Source organism: Myxine glutinosa, chromosome 4 (assembly GCF_964187855.1).
Source record: "Myxine glutinosa chromosome 4, kmMyxGlut1.1, whole genome shotgun sequence".
Lineage (NCBI taxonomy): Eukaryota > Metazoa > Chordata > Myxini > Myxiniformes > Myxinidae > Myxine > Myxine glutinosa.
Genome location: NC_136264.1, coordinates 79,328,868 through 79,353,323, shown reverse-complemented (window position 1 = coordinate 79,353,323; position 24,456 = coordinate 79,328,868). Strand labels below are relative to the sequence as shown.

The following is a 24,456-nucleotide window of genomic DNA, read 5'->3' as shown; positions in this document are numbered from 1 at the left end:
ATATATATATATATATATATATATATATATATATATATATATATATATATATATATATATATATATATATATATATATATATATATATATATATATATATATATATATGGTGGTGGCCATCTTGGATTTTGACGTGGCGACCCAATTTTCAATAGCATTCTTCCTTATGCGTAGATACACCCACACACCAGATTAGAAGTTGGCAGTTCGTTTCTTTTTCAAGATATTTCGCTCACAAGGTTCAGACATTTACTTTTCAAGATATCGCGCTCACAAGGTTTAGATATGGTGACAGCCATCTTATATTTTGACGTGGCTACCTAATTTTCAATCGGGTTCTTCCATATGCCTAGTTGTACCCACACACCAAATTAGAATTCAGTCCTTCGCTTATGCACGCACACACGGACGGGAAAACCATAGTCCCCCTTTAGCTCCGCGGTGCGACGGGGGACAATAAACTGCAAATGGTGATTTAAAATCTCCCATTAAGAATCGATGACAGATATTACAAAATTTCCGATGACGTTTTTAAAAATAAAAACAACTTCGAATTCTAACGAATTCTCACAAACAAATTATAACACCTGCAGAGCATTTTGTGCTTGCTGTAGAAAACCCTCATTGCCTTAAATTAAAAGCAAACACCATTAAGGAACAAAATTCAAGGATTATCAATTATAATTGTTACTATAATTATTACTATTTATACTATTTATGATAAATAATTATTACTATTTATGCCAACTACCATAACAGAACAATCACCCTGCTCTCTCAAGGAAAGGGTTGGCCTCAATACCAAAACAAGGAAGGAAAAAAAAAAGTGAATGTAATGGCATGATAAATTAATGAGCATTCCTTGGAGTTGGAATTTAGTACAAACAAAAAAATGAATGTAGGAAAAAATGAACAAAGGAAGACAGCAAGACCTTCTGTGTGAGGATGAGGAAGCGGCTGGGGCTGAAAGCCGGGGAGCCAGAGCCAGGACGAGAGGGCAAGGTGTGAGGGGACTCGAGTACTGTGGCTGGGTGAACCATTTTTTCTACAAGCAGCAACCAGGCATCCAAAAACTCCCCAGTGCCATCAGGTAGGTCCGGTGTCTCCTGCCCTTCTGGTACTGGCACTCGAGCACTCATAGAGAGAGCCCAGTTGAACGTCCTGCATGAAGACAAAAACGGGAGTGAAGAAAAGAAGCAAAAATAAATAAATAAATAAAATCAACATTTGGAAATGGGATGATGCATCAAATATTAATAGGGTAAAATAAATCTCCTTTTATAGCTATCCGTAGTGATGCTTTTGTTAAGTTTCTTCCAAACATTCTCAAGTGAAAGCCTTCAAAGTAAACAGTTGGAAGAAATTGTAAGACTGTATGCATCTCTAATGAGAATGTGTGTTTATGTGACTGGTGGTTATCTTTTTGTCCCCCATCGCACCGCGGAGCGAAAGGGGGACTATGGTTTTCCCCTCCGTCCGTGTGTCCGTCCGTCCGTCCGTCCGTCCATCCGTCCGTGCGTAAGCGAAGGACCGAATTCTAATTTGGTGTGTGGGTGCAACCCACGTCAAAATCCAAGATGGCCGCCGCCATGTATGTCCGACGCCATGTATGTCTGAACCTTGTGAGCGGAATATCTTGAAAAATGAGCGCAGTACCAACTTCTAATCTGGTGTGTGGGTGTATCGAGGCATAAGGAAGAACGCTATTGAAAATTGGGTCGCCACGTCAAAATCCAAGATGGCCACCACCATATATATGGCTGAACCTTGTGAGCGAAATATCTTGAAAAATAAACGAACTATTAACTTATAATCTGGTGTGTGGGTGTATCTACGCATAAGGGAGAGCGCTATTGAAAATTGGGTCGCCACGTCAAAATCCAAGATGGCCACCTTGCGTCTTCCACTTTGTCAACTCAGATCACTTCACCGACGGGGGACCTAGGCGTAACGCTTGTTTATTCAACTTACAATAAGGCAAGCTTGAGTGCGATTATTACCTTATAACATGCAATAAACCACAATGCAATTAAAAGAGAACAGTGTTCTATTGGAACAAGGATGAAGGCTACACGAGTACATGTACGGGACTTTTCACAACCACACATTTTGAATCAACGGCCATCAGGAAGTGAAAATGAATCACAGTAAACCACTACAAGTGTGCAATAGGAAGGAATGATCACTCAAAGAACAAACGTGGATTTGTAAATTAGTGTGGTAGATTGAAGCAAAATTGTAGATTCCAACTCACTCGAAGAGAGCACTGTGACCACCAGACGTTAGAAATTTCTGCAGCATGAGGTAGTATGGATACTTGCGCTCCTCAAAAAGCATTGGTGAAGTAAATCCCACAGCACAGATGAAGAACGTTAAGCTGGAAAGAGATAAGGGGAATATTAAAACAAAATATAGAGCAACTGACAAGGGTTTTAAACAGCTGGACATGATCATAAACCAAGAAATGCAAAGCAACACCAACTTTCAGCCCTTTTCATCCTACCTACTTAAGGCGTACAAAAGAAAATATAAGAGAAAACAATAGCGCAGAACTACTGCGTCATAAACATAATTAAAAACTACCAATGTCCATTGCAGATAAGTTCACCATTCACCATGGCCAGGCTGGCTAATCTATACAATTAAAACAATCAAATTGGAGGATCCATTTGTCGGTATTTTTATTTCTCATCTCTCTCTCATAACATCACACTGTCACCAAACTTCAAAGGCAAAACTAAAATATTACAATTCAATTTGCCGCATCAAATTTTATTTACAATTACTGTATTATTTTGTCAAGTCCAGTTCAAAATGGACTTTTACTCAAAGTTCACCAGCCTAATGGCATCATTGCCTTCTGGCACCATTCCATCGTCTGTCAGGGATTGTCATCACTCATCACGAAACCAACCACATTGTCGAATGCCATACCATTCAACCACCCATTCTTAATAGGTATGTCCGGTAGCAGTCCATAAAAGCTATTAAGAAAGAAAACTTGCACATGGAGGGCACACGAGTTGTAATACAACTTCTTACTCTTCCCTCATCTTGAGTGGCTTGAATTATTGTTGACCAAATTTTGTGGATGCCAAGAAATAAAAATTTGAACCACACCAGAGTTGACAGCAACTATCAATGATTCCAAATGAGCAACACCTTGAGTTGACATACCAAAAACCATGATACACCATCAGATTTAGCATCATTAAAACCAAATGAATGGCAAAGTACAACAAAGAAAAGGTTTGTAGTGTTTGGTTAAAAGTAATCAACTCATAATGACCTATGCAATAACAGAGGCCAAAATACAGGCAAACAATTGATCGAGCCAAAAAAAAAAAAAACTAGACAACTTGATGTCGCAACATCGACGGATATGCCTCCACCCACATTACGTCTTTGCTTATTCTAACTTTAACCTAAAACCTCAAGACCATTTGACCTCGATATCTAATCTGTACATATGCATAATGGCACATATACTTAGTTTGGTTTAAATCTCTACCTCAAGAACATTTTAGCTGACATGACTTCCAGCCTTTGACTTCTTCATTCTAAAATCTCATCGTCATCTTTGCATAATAATATGTACTTGTGTTAAGTTTGGTCAAAATCCCATCACTGGTTCACAAGTTATCGCAGTAACAGGATTTTACCGAACATAACCTCTGAACTCTTGACCCAAAATCTGATTAGTTCATCCTTCCATCATTATACAGAGTTGTACCAGGTTTGATTTAAATTCCTTCAGCTGTTCTCAAGTATCACATTTTTACCTTATATGGCCTCTGACCTTTGACACCTTGATGTGAAAATATAATCAGTTCAACCTCGCATCAGAATATGCACTTGTATCGAGTTTGGTCAAAATCCCATCACTGGTTCACAAGCTACCATAGTAGCATAATTTTATCTTATGGGACCTCTGACTTCTTGACCCCATAATCTAATCGGTTAATATTTACATTATACATACTGTTACGGATTCGTCACTTCAGTTGTTGTGGTTCTCATCCACTGCAAACATTTTTGGTTGCATGTACTATTATTGTTATCGTTTAGGTGAAATAGAGAACTGTTTTCGAAAGGTAAAAAAAAGTTAGTGTTTTAAAAGAAACCGGAAACCGGATCGGGAACCGGAACAAGAAAAGAAGAAGAAGAGGAAAAGAGGCGGAGCGAGTGAGGTCGGAGAAGGAGCCGAGCTGTTTGGAGGTCTGGAGCAAACGCTGGCGAACGGGGGGTCACTGGCAAACTTTGGGGTTTCCTGGGAAAGGGATTCCTGCGACAGAGTTGTTATCGCTGTGACAGATAAACCTGCGTGACAGGTTTTGCGGTTGATTACGAAGAGAATCATTGGAGTGCCGTTACGTCTCGAGTTCGGGCCGTTGGCCATTTTGCCTCGCGCCGGATTTCGGATCGCTCCAGGTTTTTCACCTCTCTTCAACCATTTCACCGCATCCAGACGTAACCTGGTGTGTGTGTGTGTGTCACTGTGTGTGTGTGTGTGTGTGTGTGTGTGTGTGTGTGTGTGTGTGTGTGTGTGTGTGTGTGTGTGTGTGTGTGCAACGTGGATTTTGACTGGGAATTTGCGGTTCGTCGATTGGGAGCCATTGAACGTCCATACCCGAAGGTGTGTTTTCCCAGTCGCCTCTTGAGGGTACCTTTGCCCATCTTTGGCAGTGTGACTGTCAACCGAACGGGATTCTGGTCTCGATACATGGTTCTGACGATCACTGGAGCGTGGATCGACTTTGGTTTGAAGCGGGGACAGAGACATTGGGAATGTTCTTTTCGCTCACTTGGAGCACAGCGAGTTATATTGTACGAAACTGATGGTACCATCATAGGAATTATATATTGGTTGTACAATTGATTAATATTATTATTGTACTGTTATTCTTGTGTGACCTTAATACAATACTTGTTTGTTGGTAACAATTGGTGTGGTTTCACCATTGATCTTTGCCACACAGAATAACACATCTTTCTGCCGTGACTCCTATCGGGGCTCGGAGGTACACGGTGACCGGGGTTTGGGGAGGAACACGTAACAGAAATTGGGGGCTCGTCTGGGATAGAATTCCCTAACATTCCCCAAATTCCCAAATTTGGAATTTTCTAACATTCCCAAATTTTTGCAAAATTTGGATTTTTTTTTTGTGTGAAGGTTAACAGGTGCTAACTGATAGTCACCATGGTGTTTGACGCAGCAAAGTTTGCAGCGTCCCCTAATGAGGCACAGTTCCAGGCGTTAAAAAGATTGAAACTCATGCTGTTGCCCAAATATTTTAACTTGGAGATCCGAGTTAGTATGAAGAAAGCAGAGATGCAGACATTGGTGGTGGAGTCTCGTGGGACAAGGAACATGGGAAGATGTAGCCTTGGATTGGTTACCCGAGGAAAAAGAAAATGTGGAGCTCCGGAAAATGGAGATGCAACTGCAGAGCCAGGAAAGGTTAAAAGAGTTGGAATGGAAAGCCGAGGAAAGAAGAGCAGAGGAAAGAGCAGAGGAGAGGAGAGCTGAAAAGGAACTCGAGGAGAGAAGAGCCGAGGAAGGAGCCGAGGAAAGGAGAGCCGAAAGGGAGTTAAAGGAACGGGCCGTGGAGTATCAGATGGAACTTAAACTCAAGGAGCTGGAATTACTGGGAGAACGGAGAGAAGTAGTATCCATGCCGGCTTGTTCGACAACTAGTGAGAACTCTTGGGATGTTGGTAGGCATGTGAGGCTGGTTCCACCCTTCAATGAAAAGGAGGGTAGCCAAGTTCATTTTACATTTTGAGAAGGTGGCTCAAATGCTAAAATGGCCTGTGGGGTCCTGGACTATGTTAGTGCAAAGTGTTCTGGTGGGTAAAGCTCAAGATATATTTTCGGCTTTACCAATTGACCAATGTGCAGATTATGAGAAAGTGAAGAAAGCCATTCTCAAAGCCTATGAATTGGTCCCTGAAGCTTACCGCCAAAAATTCTGGAATGCCAGGAAGAGGGAGAGTGAGACCCATGTGGAGTTTGCCAGAAAGAAGGAAACCATGTTTGATAGGTGGTGTGACTCGAAGGAGATTGGGAAAGACTTCAACCTGTTACTACAATTGATTTTGGTGGAGGAATTCAAACAGTGTGTCCATGTGGAAATTAAAGTACATCTGGATGAGAAGAAAGTACCAGAGTTGTGTGAGGCAGCAACGATGGCAGATGACTATGCCTTGACACACAGGATGGGGTTCCACAAACCTAACTTCCCACCTAGAGTTAGCCAGGGGAGTTATGCTAAATCTGGTTCGGAGAACAGATTTTCATGGAGGCGGGCTAGAGAGGACTATGGGGACTATGGGGACAAATCTGATACCGTGACTTTTAGGGGTCAGAAGACTACAGTTCCAAGACAGACTTATCTTCCGGGGGGCCCGAGGCAGACCACAAGTTTTTCCTCCGGGCCGACTTGCGCTTTTTGCAAAAAACCTGGGCATTTGATGTCCCAATGTTACGCCCTGAAAAGGAAAAATCAGGAGCGGAGTCAAACGCAACTCCGAATGCATTGGCCAATGCGAGAAATCGTCCTTGGAGGACAGTTCCTTGTGAAGGTTCCCATGCCAAAGTTATGGCATCACAGAACGACCTTGTTCAAGAGGGTTACAAACCTTTTATTTCAGAGGGGCTTGTGTCACTGGATGGAGACTTAACGAACCAGAGACCTGTTAGGGTATTGAGGGACACTGGAGCACATCAATCTTTGATGCTTGAGGGCATTTTGCCAATGTCAGAGAAGACGGCAACTGGTGTTAGTGTTCTATTACAGGGGGTTGGTGGCTATGTTAAAGCTCCTCTTCATGTCATCCATTTGAAATCTGATTTGGTGTCAGGACCGGTCACCGTAGGTTTACAAGCCACTCTTCCTGTAAAGGGAATCTCTTTTATTATCGGGAATGATTTGGCCGGTGATCGAGTTTCTGGTAATCTGATGTTGGTTGAAAAGCCCAGTATGGAAAATGACCGCACAGTTAGAGCAGGAGATTCCGGGTATCTTTCCATCCTGTGCAGTGACTCGTGCTATGGGTAGGAAGCGCTCTGAAGAGAAGGAGAAGGAAGGTGATGTGGATTTGGGTTCCTTAGCGATATTAGAGGAAAAGTCTGGAAGAGATAATAGGAAAGGGAGTGACATCATGGAACCAAAGGAAAAGGTGGCATCTGGAACAAAAGAGGAAATGGAGTGTCCGTCGGAGACATCTGGGAACGAGGTTGAACAAACGGTGCTGGTCCGAAAGAGACTTGTTGAAGAACAACACAGAGATTCGGAGTTTGATTGATAAAGCCGTTACAGAGGAAGAGGCTATGAAGATACCTGTTGGTTACTTCATGAAAGGGGAAATACTCATGAGAAAATGGAGACCACCGGAGGTGCCAGCAAACGATGAGTGGAAAGTTATTCACCAAATTGTGGTGCCACCGCCGTACCGGAAGGAGATATTGAGTTTGGCGCATGAGACACCTTTGGCCGGACACCTTGGAGTGAACAAGACATGTGACAGAATATGGGTACATTTTTTCTGGCCAGGATTGCGACGTGATGTGGCGGAGTTCTGTAAATCTAGCCACTCTTGCCAGCTGGTGGGAAAACCTAATCAGAAAGTCCCATCCGCACCTTTAAAACCAATCCCAGCTTTTGAAGAGCCATTCAGCCGAGTCATTATTGACTGTGTAGGCCCTTTACCTAAAACTAAGGCTGGACATCAGCATTTGCTGACCATCATGTGCGCTTCCACAAGGTTCCCAGAGGCAGTGCCTCTTAGGAAAATTACTGCGGCAGTTATTGCGAAGGCTTGATTAAATTTTTCACTTTGGTTGGCCTACCTACGGTCATCCAGTCTGATCAGGGTTCCAATTTCATGTCAACGCTTTTTCAGCAAGTGGTACCCCTGTTGGGAGTGGAGCAAGTAAGATCAAGTACTTACCATCCCGAGAGCCAAGGGGCCTTGGAAAGGTTTCACCAGACATTGAAGAATATGGTCAGAACGTATTGTTTTGAATGCGACAAGGATTGGGATGAAGGAATACCCTTATTGTTGTTTGCTATGAGGGAATCTGTTCAGGAGTCATTGGGATACGGTCCTTTTGAACTTGTGTTTGGACATGCAGTTCGAGGACCATTGAAATTGGTGAAAGAACAGTGGCTACAGGAGGAGTCACAGTCAACAGTGGTGGAGTATGTGTCAACGGTTAGGCACAGATTGGCAAAGGCTTGTGAAGTTGCGAGAAGAAACTTGAAAGTGACACAGGATAAAATGAAAGTGAGACATGACAAGAAATCTCAGATAAGAAATTTCAGTCCTGAGGACCGAGTGTTAGTGTTGCTTCCTGTTCCAGGTCAACCACTACAGGCTCGATATTTTGGTCCCGATGCAATTGAAAGGAGGGTTAATGAAAGATTACGTGGTGACAACTCCCGACCGACGGAAAAAGCGGCAGCTGTGTCATGTCAACCGACTGAAGAAACATTATGAGAGGAAGCCTGTGGAGAAAATGGTTCCTGTCTCACCTGTCGTCGGGGTGCAAGATAATCCAGAGGTTGAGGCCGGTGTGAAGTTTGATAACTTTGATGACCAGGCTTGTCCCAGATTGACGAACACGGAAGTGTTGTCATTTCGATGAGAAATTAGGTCATTTGACGAGGGAACAACAAGGACAACTGTCCAGCCTAATTTTTGAGTTTGCACATTTGTTCACAGATGTACCTGGTCGTACTGACTTGGTATATCATGATATTGAGGTGGGGGAAGCCACTCCTGTGAAGCAACACCCCTATCGGATGAACCCTGTGAAGATGGAGTATCTTCGGAAGGAGGTTCAGTACATGTTGGAGAATGACATCATCGAACCAAGCAGCAGTGAATGGAGCTCACCATGTGTGTTGGTTCCAAAACCCGATGGCAGTGTTCGCTGTTGTACGGATTTAAAACAGGTTAATGCAGTGACCAAGACCGACTCATATCCCATCCCAAGGATTGATGACTGTATTGGTAGAATAGGCCCAGCTAAATTTGTGACTAAATTTGACTTGCTGAAAGGGTATTGGCAGATTCCTCTTACTGATAGAGCCAAGGAAATCTCGGCTTTAGTCACACCAAATGGGTTGTATCAGTACAAGGTTCTTCCCTTTGGATTGAAAAACGGGCCTGCTACATTTCAACGGCTGATTAATAAGCTTATTGCAGACCTTGAGGGGGTGGAGGATTATCTGGATGATGTCATCATCCGCACTATGACCATGGAAGATCATATTAAACAAATTCATGCATTTTTCAAGAAACTGACCGAGGCAGGGTTGACCATCAACTTATCCAAGAGTGAGTTTGTAAAAGCACAGGTGGTGTTCCTATGCCATGTAGGTCAGGGTCAGGTGCAACCGGTGACAGCCAAGACAGAAGCCATTGATCGCTTCCAAGTTCCAAAAGGGAAGAAGGAGCTTATGAGATTCTTGTGTATGGCTGGTTGATACCGGCGGTTCTGCAGGAATTCTTCTGATGTCCCTTTAACGAATTTGCTGAGGAAAGAGACCAAGTTTGTTTGGGATGACAAATGTCAGTCAGGCTGCCTTTGCCCACGTCAAAGCGATATTAATGAGCTCTCCTGTCCTAGCAGCCCTGGATTTTCAAAAACCATTCAAGTTGGCCATTGATGCAAGTGATGTGGGAGCTGGGGCAGTTCCATTACAGGAAGATGAGGATGGAGTGGATCACCGGTGTGCTGCTATTCCAAAAAGTTTAACAAACACCAGGCAAATTATGCCACCGTGGAAAAAGACCCTTGCTCTCCTGCTTGTGCTTCAGCATTATGAGGTGTATCTAGGAACTACTACCTTTCCTATAAAAGTCTTCAATGATCACAACCCCTCAACCTTCATTCAAAAATGAAAAATAAAAATCAGAGGTTGATGAGATGGAGTTTGGCTTTGCAGGAGTTCAACTTGGAAATTGAGCATGTAAAGGGCAGGGACAATGTCGTTGCTGATGATTTATCCAGAGTGAACTAACTTTGGAAATTCCTGTGGGTTGTTTGGAAGTTTTGTTGCTTTATTTTGGGGAATATTAATTATTGTTGCTCACGTGAATTGACCATTTGGGAGTGAGTTTTACTTTTGTTTGTTAAAAGAGTTTTTGCATGCAAAGGAAGTTTTCACTATGTTCCAACTTTCTTTCTTGAGGGGGGGAAGTGTTACGGATTTGTCACTTCCGTTGTTGTCGTTCTCATCCACCACTGTGAACATTTTTGGTTGCATGTACTATTATTGTTATCGTTTAGGTGAAATAGAGATAACTGTTTTCGAAAGGTAAAAAAAAGTTCGTGTTTTAAAAGAAACCAGAAACCGGATCGGGAACCGGACCAAGAAAAGAAGAAGAAGAGGAAAAGAGGCGGAGCGAGAGGTTGGAGAAGGAGCCGAGCTGTTTGGAGGTCTGGAGCAAACGCTGGCGAACGGGGGTCACTAGCAAACTTTGGGGTTTCCTGGGAAAGGGATTCCTGCGACAGAGTTGTTATCGCTGTGACAGATAAACCTGCATGACAGGTTTTGCGGTCGATTCCGAAGAGAATCATTGGAGCGCCGTTACGCCTCGAGTACGGGCCGTTGGCCATTTTGCCTCGCGCCAGATTTCGGATCGCTTCAACCATTTCACCGCATCCTGCTGTGTGTGTGTAACGTGGATTTTGAGTGGGAATTTGCGGTTCGTCGATTAGGAGCCGTTGAACATCCATAACCGAAAGTGTGTTTTCCCAGTCGCCTCTTGAGGGTACCTTTGCCCACCTTTGGCAGTGTGACTGTCAACCGAACGGGATTTTGGTCTCGATACAACATCGTTCTGACGATCACTGGAGCGTGGATCGACTTTGGTTTGAAGCTGGGACAGAGACATTGGGAATGTACTTTTCGTTCACTTGGAGCACAGCGAGTTATATTGTATGAAACTGATGGTACCATCATAGGAATGATATATTGGTTGTACAATTGATTATATTAATATTATTATTGTACTGTTATTCTTGTGTGACCTTAATACAATACTTGTTTGTTGGTAACAATTGGTGTGGTTTCACCATTGATCTTTGCCACACAGAATAACACATCGTTCTGCCGTGACTCCTCTCGGGGCTCGGATGTACACCGTGACCGGGGTTTGGGGAGGAGCACGTGACAATACTTGGACCAAGTTTGACTTGGATCCCTTCAGCCGTTCTAAAGTTATCGCAGAAATGTAAAACCCATCACAGCAGCATGGACAGACAGACAGCCAGACGGACAACCCAAAAATATGTCTCCAGTGGCATTGTCAATGGAGACTGGCATAAAAGACCGACCGGAGACCGAAAAACTGACATAAAACAATTTCTTCCATCGAAATCCATCAAGTTACTGTTGATTGATCTGTGCTGGCAACGGTATTTTAGAGCTAATACTCCCTCACAGCATTTTAAGTGTTCAACCCATCGATGCTGCACACCAAATATCAGAATTGTTTTAGCGGTACGAAAGAACTTCTGCAAATAATGTTTTTTATTTTTTACTTCCCAAATAAAAGACGCAAGATTGAACAAATGGCACAACCAATCCAAAAGTAAATGCATATAGCTCTGAACTTGATTGCATATTACATACCTTTCAGCTCAATTTCATCAACTTTGATTTTGCTACTTTTTGCACATTGCACCTTCCTAACATTTCCCACAATGGAAGAATTTTGGTAAAAAAAATATTTGAACATAAATGGCAAAGAACATAAATAACCCCCGAGTGGGCTGACGGTCATCTCTTGAGGTTGTAGTTCAGACCACTACTGATTTCTTTTTGGGGAGGGTAAGGGAGGGCTGGGAACCCCCCAATCTCCCGGGAACTACCCCCCCAACCCCCCTGTTCCACCGATACAAAATCTAAAAATCTAAGATCAGGTGTTCCAATAAAACATCGACTCTAACACAGAAGACGGAAGCCTCTCCTCAGTGAAAGACACATGAAAGCCCGCTGGGAGTTTGCAAAAAAGCACCTAAAGGACTCAGACTGTGAGAAACAAGATTCTGTGGTCTGATGAAACCAAGATTGAACTGTTTTGCTTCCGTCTGGCCACTCTGCCATAAAGCCCAGATCGGTGGGGTGTTGTCGTGACGGTTGTCCTTCTGGAGGTTTCTCCCAACTCCACACAGGATCTCTGGAGCTCAGCCAGAGTGACCATCGGGTTCTTGGTCACCTCTCTTACCAAGCAAGGCCCTTCTCCCCCGATTGCTCAGTTTGGCCGGGCGGCCAGCTCTAGGAAGAGTCCTGGTTGTTCCAAACTTCTTCCATTTAAGAATTACTAGGGCATTGCCCGTACTATATCTATATCTAAAATTATATCCCCCCCCTCTATTTACATGAAATGGTTTGGTCCAAAGCGAACGGCTTGCGAGTACGGTGACAATCCCCCCCCTCTATTTACATGAAATGGTTTGGTCCAAAGCGAACGGCTTGCGAGTACGGTGACAATCCCCCCCCTCTATTTACATGCAATGGTTTGGTCCAAAGCGAACGGCTTCCGGAGTTTGGTAAAGAAATCACCATCGCGTGCACAAACGCGCAGGAAAGCGAATGAATCGCAAATTCGGTTTTATTAGTTTTAAAACATAGTTTAACGCCAACATAGTTTGCAAACGTGAAATAAATGAATACGCTCTCAAATGTGCCATCCGAGGCAGAGTGTGTCCTCCACGTTCGGCACACGCGATCGTTCGCTGCTCTCTGATTGGTTGAATCGTTTTTTGGACATAGCTCGGTAAGTAATTGTCCGATTAATATGAAACCTTGAAAAGGCACATCCTCGGGTCCCCAGCAATATACCTGGCAAGTTAAAAGTATATCGGACCCGTGGTTGTCGAGAAACAGCGGTCACAGACAAACAGACGTACAAACAGAGATTACTGGAATTATAGATAGATGGAGGCCACTGTGCTCTTGGGAACCTTCAATGCAGTAGAAATATTTTTGTGGGCTTCCCCAGATCTGTGCCTCGACACAATCCTGTCTCTGAGCTCTGCAGGCAGTTCATTCGACCTCATGGCTTGGTTTTTTGCTCTGATATGCATTGTCAGCTGTGAGACCTTAGATAGACAGGTGTGTGCCTTTCCAAATCATGTCCAATCAATTGAATTTACCACAGGTGGACTCCAATCAAGGTGTAGAACATCTCAAAGATGATCAAGAGAAATGGGAGGCAACTGAACAAAATTTTAAGTGTCATAGCAAAGGGTATGAATACTTATGTCAATGTGATATTTCAGTTTTTTCTTTTTAATAAATTTGCAAAACTTTCTAAAATCCTGTTTTCTCTGTCATTATGGGGTATTGAGTGTAGATTGATGAGGGAAAAAATGAATTTAAACGATTTCAGCATAAGGCTGCAACATAACAAAATGTGAAAAAAGTGAAGGGGTCTGAATACTTTCTGAATGCACTGTACATATTCAATAAACAGTCATGAGCGAACTATCTAACTTTCAAAACAGGTATGATCCATTAAAGCATTTCACCTTTAAAAGCCTTGTACACAATACCTGGATTGTGATCTCCTGCAACACCATTGATTTGTTTTTGTGTTTAATAAACTTTCAAACCAGGTTAAACGTGCCTTTCCACCGACTCCATCGCTATCTCGATACCAGGAATTTGCTGCAGCTTTACAGGATGATTCAGTATGTATCAATACCCCATTTAGCAAATGTGCTCTCGATCCTCCACTAAAACTTCCACACAATAAACTTCCACACAATGTCATACTTCCTCCTGTTTGGAGCATTTCTTGTGTTAGTGAAGATGCAGTCCAGCAGTCCAGGCCTGGGAGGAAATACCACCCTCGCCACCCTCCCACCCCACCCCTCCCCACCGTTTGCCAGGTGTGCCAGAAAGTGCCTCATCACACCAACACCTGAAAACGTCTGATGACATTGCTGAACCAACAGAGTGCAAGAGGCTTCTAAAAGGCACCAGATCCTTTGACTGTAAATAATTTTGTTCTCGCAAGTCTTTCAGAACCTTTAGTGGACAGAACTCCAAATTTCCTCAAAGGGATTCTTTGATACCAATTTCACCTGTATTTATTCGATTATCACTGAGAAGACACCGCACATATCCTGGCAGCAAATGACGCTACCAGACAAGCCTACAGCCGCCAGCGAGCTACCTAGCTAGGTGTTGGTATGGTGATAGTGCTTTGCAGTACACAATCACCAATTGATATGGTTGATTAATTCTCAGTATCATGATTAATTAAAATATTCTTACCACACATGGGTGTTATCACTTTTTGGGACGTTGTTTTGTGCATTTTTCAGTGCGTAATTAATTGAGCACAGTGAACTGCCTGCCCAGGTGCTGAAGGGCTTATTTTCCCATAAAACGCACCGTATCTGAATTGATTAATTTATCTGGGAAAGCTAAAGCCTGTGAGTATCAAGACTTTGCTAGGTGCCAGATTTGTAAATGAGGTACAGTCGGACCCCACTAATCGCGGGGCATACGTTCCTGGAAAATCCGCGAATAGCGGGGCATTGTTTCAATGGAAAAGGGGGGGATAGGTTCCCGAGTCGCGAAAATCCATGAATAGAGGACGCAACTGGAAACGACAAGGCAAAATCCACGAATGGTGACGCAAATCCAAAGAACGTCGAATATAATCCACGAAGGTCTATGAACGTCCCAGAAATGGCGAGATAAAACTCACGAATGTCAGCAATAATCCACGAATGCCGATGAAAATCCGCGAATGAATGCCGTGCCATTGTTTCAATCGGAAAAATGGAGATAGCTAATTGCACTAATAGATACTGTGGAGCGTTTTCATTCTGTACAGTAACTCGCAGGGATGAGGTGTTATGCAGCTGGTGGGATATCCCGCGAAGCAATGTTTACCTGTGAACGGTGGAATATCACATGAAGCTATTCACAGTGTGAATGACGGGATATCCCACGAAAGCTGTGAAGACCCGAAACACACAGCAGCAAACGCATGAGCAGGTCATGCTCACAGCTCGTAGATGTTTTTTTGCGTATGTCCAGCTGCTTTATGCATGGATGGTGAAAGATGGGTTTTCTAAGTACTGTATGTCAGGCTAACGACTCGTGGGGAAAAAAAAATTTGCGCCCCCAAAAAACCGCGAATTCGTGGAACACGGCCGCGAATAGGGGGGGGGGGGGAAACCGCGAACTCGCGGCACACAGCCGCGAATTTAAAAAAAATACGTGAATTTGCGGGACACTTTTCCACGAATAGAGAAGCAGGTCGCATTTTATCACCAGCAGATAGCAGAACCGCGAATAGCGGGGTCCGACTGTTTTCTGTAGAAAAAGAACCATTCTAATTTCCCTGAGTTTGATGCTCGGCCCATGCATTTTAATTTCTCAGTCTACTTTCAAACTTTCTCTACGATTCAAAAAAAAAATGTTTGCCCTCACAAAAAATACGTCTCTGCAATTCAGATGCAGACTTGAAGGTCCATGAACTTTCTTAAACTCGATGCTGCAAAAACCAACATGCTGATCCTTAGCTCTGCAGCCATCCTCAAAAGTAAGATCCAACCCTAGATTGTGGTACATAACCATGCTTCAAAAATATGTTCAACGAAGGAACTTCATTAACTCTTAAAATTCAAAAAGCCTCAAATTATTGCATAAAAATCAATCCCTAAAATCTCAGGTTTTGCCGTTGCTTTTTCTTGTTTTTTTTTCCTATTTCTTCTTCGTAACATTTAGATTTTGGTTCCAAATTATAAGCGAGAAAAAAGAAATTGATTGACCTACTTGCAACACAATACAAAACAAAATGGCACACTTTCCTTCAGCAGCCTAATCTTTGTTTGATTAATCAGTTGAACAATAAACAGCAGAGTCTGTTTGGTGCTACACAGGAACACAGAAAGGAAGTTGCATTACAGTGCACCGTCCCTCAGATAGACATAAAGATGCATGTCCAATATGCTCCCATAAACTGGTGAACGTTAAAAGATTCCAAGGTTCCTTGCACACGCACGCAAGCACACGCACCGAAACCGAGGAGTTGGTGTATAAGATGGTGGAGTCCACGAGAGCCCCTTAGAAAGCAAGCGGGCGAGTGCGGTTGCAGTGGCTCGTGCTGCAGGTGAAGGTGCTGTGGTGCTGGTGGCAGGGTGGTGGCTTCGCCGACGGACTGGTGAACCAACACATAGCTTGACAAGTAGACCAAAAAGTTCAGCAAGTGCACGGCCCAGTTTTGATGAGGCTGTAAAATATCAAGTGGAATCAAAAGGCAGATAAAGGCAGGAGGAATATGTAGACAAAAAAAAAAGATACTTAAATGTTGTAAACACAAGCATAGGCAGGTAATCATGCACACAGACACAGCCAGGCAGGTTAGAATATGTACTAGCTCATGTACTTTTTATGTAACTGTTTGTATGACGTATATCTCGATTTAATAAGCAACAAAGTTGCAACAGAGTGACTCTGCCTTATAAATGGTACACAAAGCATGAAATGGCAAGAAGTCACAAGCCAGGCAAGAACGCAAGACCAGCAATACATGGTCTTGCAATGATTCCAAGGAGAGAGGAGAATGCTCAAATTCAGAGAATCACAGTTGGGATTCAGGACACACCAATTTATGGCGAAGTAACAGTGCCATTAAGCACACAACAGTACATGCACATACCAGAGAGCAGGGGCTTGATCTGCTTTATGTGAGCCGGCATTGTCGCCGACACCTTGGATTTGTTGCCCTTCCCAGCACCAGTGACAGCCTCATCTGTTTCCATCGGTGCATCAGGATCCACCTCGAGTCGCAGTGGCCCCACGGGACCAGCCATGAGGCTACGCACTGATGCCTCCATCGATGCCAGTGCTTCTCCATCTAAAAAGAATGCCAAAGATAAATAAATAGACAGCTCTAAAAAATCCACATTTCAAAACACAAAACCTTCATTCCAGTGCTATACAAGGTTGAACCAATGACAGTTACATTTGCATTAAACAAATAAATAAATAAATAAATAAATAAATCTGAACCACATTAAATTATAATGGCCTAAATATTGAAAAATAAACGAGACAAGCGTTACGCCTAGGTCCCCCGTCAGTGAAGTGATGCGAGTTGACAAAGTGGAAGACGCAAGACGGCCATCTTGGATTTTGACGTGGCGACCCAATTTTCAATAGCGTTCTACCTTATGTGTAGATACACCCACACACCGGATTAGAAGTTAGTATTTCATTTATTTTTCAAGATATTCCGCTCACAAGGTTCAGACATACATGGCGGTGGCCATCTTGGAAATATCTTGAAAAATAAACGAACTACTAACTTCTAATCTAGTGTGTGGGTGTATCCGACGCATAAAGACGAACGCTATTGAAAATTGGGTTGCCACGTCAAACCTAACAGGACCTCTAACCTTTGATATCATAATACAAGCAGTTCACCTTTGCATCATGATACATACCTGCACCAAGTTTGATTTAGATTCCTTCAGCCGTTACCGTTATTGAGGAAACGAAACCCTATCACGGACAGACAGACAGACAGACACGGGCGGCCAACCAGAAAACAATGCCTCCGGCGACTTCATCGGAGGAGGCATAAAAAGATTCGGGTTTCTTAATCAGCCAGACATTATTTGGTTAAAGAAATAAAAGTTTGTTCTACATGCTACAATTTCCTTATGTAACCACAACCTCATATACTGACCTGTCTTGTTCTTTGTACTGCTTATGGCCACTGGTATTGCTGTCACTGGTACAGATGGAGCAGCGATACTCGTGCTTGGCCCAGCAGAGGAGCTTGGTTTTGGATCTTCCTTTGGCATGAGTTTCTGCATGTCAGCTTGGCCAAACTCACAGCCTGCAGGCAGGCTACATTCAAGAAATAAACAATGCTCCAAACATCATTCATTCGGGTTTAAAGAGATTAAATAAAGATCCTGAATCAACTTCAATTTAATTGTAGGCCTCTTTGGCATAATCATCAGAAGTGATGGCTGATAATGCTCAGAACAAGTTCAAATCTCATAAAAAGATACATTTGTCAATTCTCCACATTAAACACCGACGACTGATGACTGACAGATTGAATGACGCACACGCGCACACCTTTGAAACCAATAAATCGTTGCAAATTTTGTGTGCATGTGCAAGACTGAGGTACATGCGACAAACAATGCAAGCAGCTTCAACATAATAGGCACTAGGCAGGTTTGTTTTCAAAGGTGCCATTCAGGTTAAAAGTCTAACAATGTACAACTGAAAAGATGAACGTTTTAGGTCCCTCGAAAAAATTTAAGTTTGCATCATGGAAATCCAACTGAGCTCTCCATACCTGTTTGGGGTGCAGAGTGACAGCAGCACAGTGCTCTCCCATACAAGAGAGCAGTAAAGTTGGCTCAGCTTGTTCAGAACAGCGAGACCCATTTGGGAGCCCCATTGGTTGACAGAGATCGAGCGGATGTCACTCTGGAGAAAAGACAGAGACACCAAATAGCTGAAAATGACAAAGCAGCAAATGAAGGCGTACACTTTGATATACCTCACTACAATCCTCACTGTTGCCAATGTGTCACTCGAAATGTACACGATAATCAAGCAGAGAAAAAAAGACGACATGCACCGATTCGGTAAAAACAAACGACAAAAACCTTAAGCTCAATTCCAACTACAAATTATTCCCTCGCCAAAATGTAACCCAGACATTCACTTTCATTCACACATATTTTATTCTCCAATCTGTCAAACTACCTCTGTTGTCTTGCACTTCTTGCAATCATTGAAATGCTAACCATTAACACCTCGTGCTTTCTCCCCTACACAATCCCGATCTGCGTTTCTCACCGACTTCAACTGCTTCCCTTCCATGCAATCTACCATCGACAAAAAACTAGAATGGCACTCTTCGATGTCGCAATGCTGAGTGACGTACCTCCGCCCACATTACATCATGATTGTTACGGATTCGTCACTTTCGTTGTGGTTTTCATTCCCTTGAAACATTTCTGGTTCTATGTAGTGTTATTATTATTGTTTGAGGGAGATAGCCATTATTATTGTCACAAGGTAAAAATGTTAATGTTAAATGAAACAGGAAACCGGATCGGGAACCAGAAGAGGAGGAAGAAGAGGAGAGGGAGAGAGGAGGCGGGGCGAGTGAAGTCGGACAAGAAGCGAGTCGCTTCATGCTCCGTAGCGAGCATTGTTCAATGAAAGTCGCGAGTGAACGTTGAGTTCCTTGAAAGGAATTCCTGCGATAGGTGTTATCGCTGGGATTGAGAAACCTGCATGGTCAGGTTTGGTGTTGGGATTCTGACGAATCATCGCCGGGTCGTTTCGACTCAAGTACGAGCCGTCGGCCATTTTGACCCTCGCGCTTTGTTCATCGCAAAAGGTCTTTGCTACCTATCAGTTCTGTCACCATCCTGTCGTCTGTCGGGGATGTGTGTGCGCAATGCGGAGTTTGAAGATTAATTTGCGGTTCGCCGACTGAACAGTGAACATTTATATCTGGAGGGCGCCTTTGGATTCCCATTCCTCCGTGAGTTTTCCTTACGAGGTTTTGGACCACGTGACTCTTTATGCCGCTTTGGCCGCCTACGCCTGTGAGCTGTTTTGGCAATGTGACCGGGCCCGTCATCTGAACGGGGTTCGGGTTTCGATTTGATCTCGCTCTGACACTCGCTGGAGGGGATCACCTTTGCGCTATAGAGACATTGGAGAGTGTTCTTTTTACTCACTTGGAGCACAGTGAGTTATCTTATCCTAGCTGATGGTACCATCATAAGATGTGTTGATTGTACTTCTGATTGCCATTATTGTTGTACCGTTATTCTTGTGTGATTGTTAATACATTACTTGTTTGTTGATAACCATTGGTGTGGTTTCAATATCGATTTTTGCCACGGAATAACATATTTTTCTGCCGTGGCTCCTCTCGGGGCTCGGAGGTACACCGTGACCAGGGGGGGTCGGGGAGGAGCACGTAACATGATACATACTTGTACAAAGTTCGATTTAAATTCCTTCAGGTATTCTCAAGTATCACATTTTTACCTGACATGACCTCTGACCCTTGATGCCAAAATCTAATCAGTTCATCTTTCATCATAATATATGCTGATACCCAGTTTGGTCAAAATTCCATCACTGGTTCACAAGTTAACACAGTAACAGGATTTTTTTTGACTTTTGAACTCTTGACCAAATACAACAACAACAGGCACTTTAAGGCCATTTTCCCTGTTAGAGCGGGGGTTAGCCTTGCGGGCCCCATGACAATCTTCTCCATATTGCCCCATTTCCTACATCTCCCCTTGTTAACCCCCTTGCCCGCATTTCTTCTTCCACCACATTTAGCCAAGTCTTTCTTGGTCTTCCCCATCCTCTACTTCCTTCTACATTCATTTCCATTCATTCATGACCAAATAATACAATGAATTAATCTTTGTATCATCCATACTTGAACCAAGTTTGCCTTGTTTGCCTTGGTTCCCTGCAGCTATGCAAGTTATTGCAGGAACGAAAACCTATTACAAACTCTGACCTTTGACCTCATAACCCCAAAATCTAATTGGTTCATCGATACATCACAATACATACTTGTAACAACTTTGGTCAAGATCCCATTGCCGATTCACAAGTTATAACAGGAACAGAATTTATTGTTTTTACCCAACATAAACCTCGACCTTTGACCGCATGACCCCAAAATCTAATCGGTTCATCTTTACATCATCATACGTACCTGTGCCAAGTTTTAATTAGATCCCTTCACCCCTTGCTAAGTTAACGAAAACCTATCACGGACAGACGGACAACACAAAAACATAATGCTTCTGGTGACAGGCATAAGAAAATGAATTTAAAAACAAATTCAGCAATTTTTTTGAATACAAAGTCTCGGCTCATGTAAGAGCTGACACATGAAACTAAAACAAACAGAAACACACATGAAACATACAATAAAGGGAGCAGGAGACAAGAGGGGGTGAGAGGGAAGCGCAACAACAGTAGGGAACAGCAGCAGCGAGTAACAACAGTAGCGAGTAACAGTAGCGAGTCAAAATGGCCGACGACCCGTTCTTGAGACGTAACGGCCCGACGATAATTCTCCTCGGAATCCACCGCCAAAAACCTGACACGCAGATTGATCGGTCACAGCGATGACAAGGAGGGCGGACTCCTCCTTCAATCAGGAGACCATGAAATCTTTATCTGTCATTACTCCCTCCAACCTCCTCCATGCATTCACACCTACTTGAATCCTCCTTCATACCTCTGCATCTGACTCATCATCCAAGGTCAATGTTCTCCCCAAATACTCAAAACTATTTCCTTGTCGAATCTCCTTCCCCTCAAACCAGATATAAATTTATTTTCTCTGCTGCCCAACCCACATCATCTCCATCCTCAGGTTTCTCAAATGCCCCCTTCCACTCCCCCAGTACTTCCTGCATCTCCCACCCCCTTTCCACCACAACAGCCAGATCGTCCGCATATAATATCCTCCCCAGAATACCTTTCATGTTCACCTTCCTGCTCAACAGCTCCATCACGGTGGTAAACATGAGTGGGCTGAGCGTGCTTCCCTGCCTCAAACCAATGAACTCGACTCCTCTGACGAAACTGAACTCAACTGAATTCCTCCAACACCCAGGACCAACCAAAACTCTTCCCTTCGATCACTTGTACCCTTGTTCCCTTCCACCCATTCTAACTTCTGCTTCCGACACTCCCATCCATCTCAGTGTCATCATCACCATCTCTCTCGGGACAGTGTCATAGGCCTTCACCAGAACAACAAATCCCAATGCCATTTCACATTGCACCTCCAACCTCTTCTTCATCAGCTGTCTAAGTGCGAACATCCAATCTGTCGTTCCCCTATGCTTTCTAAATCCCTGCTGCTCTTTTCCTATACCCCCTTCCTTTTCTTTTCCTATGCCTTCCTTCTTTTCCGATGCCTTCCTTCTTTTCCGATGCCTTCCTTCTTTTCCGATGCCTTCCTTCCTTTTTTTCATCCTTTTCCACACTTCCTTACCCTCCCATCCAAAAACCTCTCCAGCACCTTCATGACATAACTAAGGAGTGTAATGCCCCTGTACTTCCCCAGATCTTGGACACCCCCTTCGCCTTCCATATCGTCACAATTAATCCTGGTCCTCCACTCCTCCAGAATTGAACCCTCTCTCAAACATACCGGTGTGTACCCTGGTTTAGAATAGGTACACCGTATCCCTGCGTGTCGTAGGAGGCGACTAAGAGGGTTGGCGTCAGGAAGGGCATCCGGCCATAAAAACATTGCCTCAAAAAGAGAACCATGACAATTACAACTACATATGGGCAGGGTATAGCCCGAAGTGGAGATCGGTTTCTGAGGTTTGGGACATGGAATGGAGGGACAATGACAGGGTGATCAGGAGAAGTGGTGGAAGTATTGGTCAGAAGAAGAGTGGACATATGTTGTGTGCAAGAGAAGAGATGGAAGGGAAGTGGTGTGAGAATGGTGAAGGGTAGGCAGGGACAGAAATACAAGTTTGTGTGGCAAGGGTGCCTGGAGGGCGTGAATGGTGTTGGTGTCCTGTTTTCTGAGGAGTTTGTAGACAATGTGGTGAGTAACGAGAGTGAGTGATAGGTTGACGATGGTGAAAATGATGATTGGAAAGCTCTTGGTGAACGTCACCTCGGGATATGCTCCGCAGGTTGGTCGGAGTGATGAAGAGAAGGACAAGTTCTGGTGTGTGATAGAGAAGCTTATGGAAAACGTGAAAGATGAGGAAGTTGTTGTGGTAGGAGGAGACCTAAATGGACATGTGGGAAGGAGTATGGATGGTTTTGAGGGCGTTCATGGGCGTTACGGATATGGTGTGAGAAATGGAGAAAGTGAAATGATTTTGGAGATTGCTGATGGAGCTGATTTGTTGATTTGTAATACTCAGTTCCAGAAAGAGGATAATAAGCTTGTTACATACACGCCAGGTGGGTCGACGACAACCGATGACCACCTGATGGTGCGTCGGCGAGATAGGACGCACCTCCGGGACATAAAGGTGATCCTGGGGGAGGAGGCTGTTTCACAGCACCACTTGGTTGTCTGTGACATAAGGGTGAAAGCTGCGAGGAGAGCTCGGCGGGTGAAGTACCAACCGAGAATGAAGGTGTGGAGGTTGAAAGAGGTGACAGTAAGGGAACCATTAAAAGAGAGGCTGAGTAGGGCAGAGGATGATGTGGTTGAGCTTGAAAGTGGTTGGATGTCAATGAAAGATAGTCTATTGGGAGCCGTTGGTGAGGTATGTGGATGGACAAAAGGACCACTGAGGCACTCGGAAACATGGTGGTGGGATGATGAAGTTGGAAAGAGGATTGACGAGAAGAGAAAGAAGTTCAAGGAGTGGCAGAAGTTCAAGGAGTGGCAGAAGGCGAAGGGTACGGGAGCAGAAAAACCAGAGCATGAAAGTTATAAGGCAGCCAAGAAGGCTGCAAAGAAAAAGGTAGCAAAGGCGCAGTAGGAAAATCTTCGGAGAACGCTTGGATTCGGAAGAGGGTCAGAAAGCGGTATTCAGGATTGCAAAGCAGATAGCGAAAGACAGGTGTGATGTGATGGGGGTGAATTGCTTGAAGGATGAAGTGGGACAAATCGTTGTGGACCCAGATGGAATTATAGGAAGATGGAAAAGACATATGGAAATGCTGTTGAATACAGAGAATGAATGGGATGGCAACATAGAGAGTAACCCAGTTTTAGGACCGGCAGAGAAGATAACTGACAAGGAAGTTGAGGAAGTGATAAAAGCAATGAAGAGGAGAAAAGCGGGAGGGCCGACGGGAGTTGTGGGAGATATGTTGAAGGCAGCAGGAAGTTGGGGTGTGAAGAGAACGACAGAGATCTGCAATCTGGTGGTGAAAGAAGGCCGCATTCCAGTGGATTGGGAACTGAGTACCCTCGTCCCTCTGTACAAGAGGAAAGGTGACCCTCTGGAGTGTGGCTCGTACCGAGCGATAAAGTTATTGGAGCATGGAATGAAGGTATTGGAAAGGGTGTTGGAGAGGAGGATAAGGAAGAAGGTGAAGATCGACAAAATGCAGTTTGGATTTATGCCAGGAAGAGGAACGACAGACGCGCTTTTTATGGTGAGGCAGTTGCAGGAGAAGTACATGAAGAGGAAGAAGTATTATCTTGGGTTTGTTGATCTGGAGAAAGCATTCGATAGGGTTCCACGCGATGCGTGACATGGGCATTGAGGAAGTTAAGAGTGAAGGAATGGTTGCTCAGAGTAGTGATGGCAATGTACAAAAGAGCGCGCACAACTGCAAGGATGAAGGACGGGAACAGTGTTGAGTTTGAGGTGAAGGTGGGAGTGCATCAGGGGTCGGTACTCAGTCCACTACTATTTGTATCTGTGATGGAGGTGCTGGCTCAGAAGGCCAT

General features: G+C 43.8%; 1 protein-coding gene across 8 annotated transcripts in view; it reads right to left on the bottom strand.

The window, feature by feature from the left end:
- Positions 1–24,456, bottom strand: part of HUWE1 (HECT, UBA and WWE domain containing E3 ubiquitin protein ligase 1) — a 334,325-nt gene that overhangs the window by 204,116 nt on the left and 105,753 nt on the right. For all 8 annotated transcript variants that reach the window (XM_068112748.2, XM_068112754.2, XM_068112750.2 and 5 more), the window contains exons 26-31: positions 18,361–18,494; positions 17,734–17,897; positions 16,702–16,899; positions 16,059–16,272; positions 2,255–2,377; positions 933–1,161 (exon numbers count right to left, since the gene is read on the bottom strand). In XM_068112748.2, the coding sequence (XP_067968849.2) occupies positions 933–1,161; positions 2,255–2,377; positions 16,059–16,272; positions 16,702–16,899; positions 17,734–17,897; positions 18,361–18,494 (1,062 nt within the window). The remainder of the gene's footprint in view (positions 1–932; positions 1,162–2,254; positions 2,378–16,058; positions 16,273–16,701; positions 16,900–17,733; positions 17,898–18,360; positions 18,495–24,456) is intronic.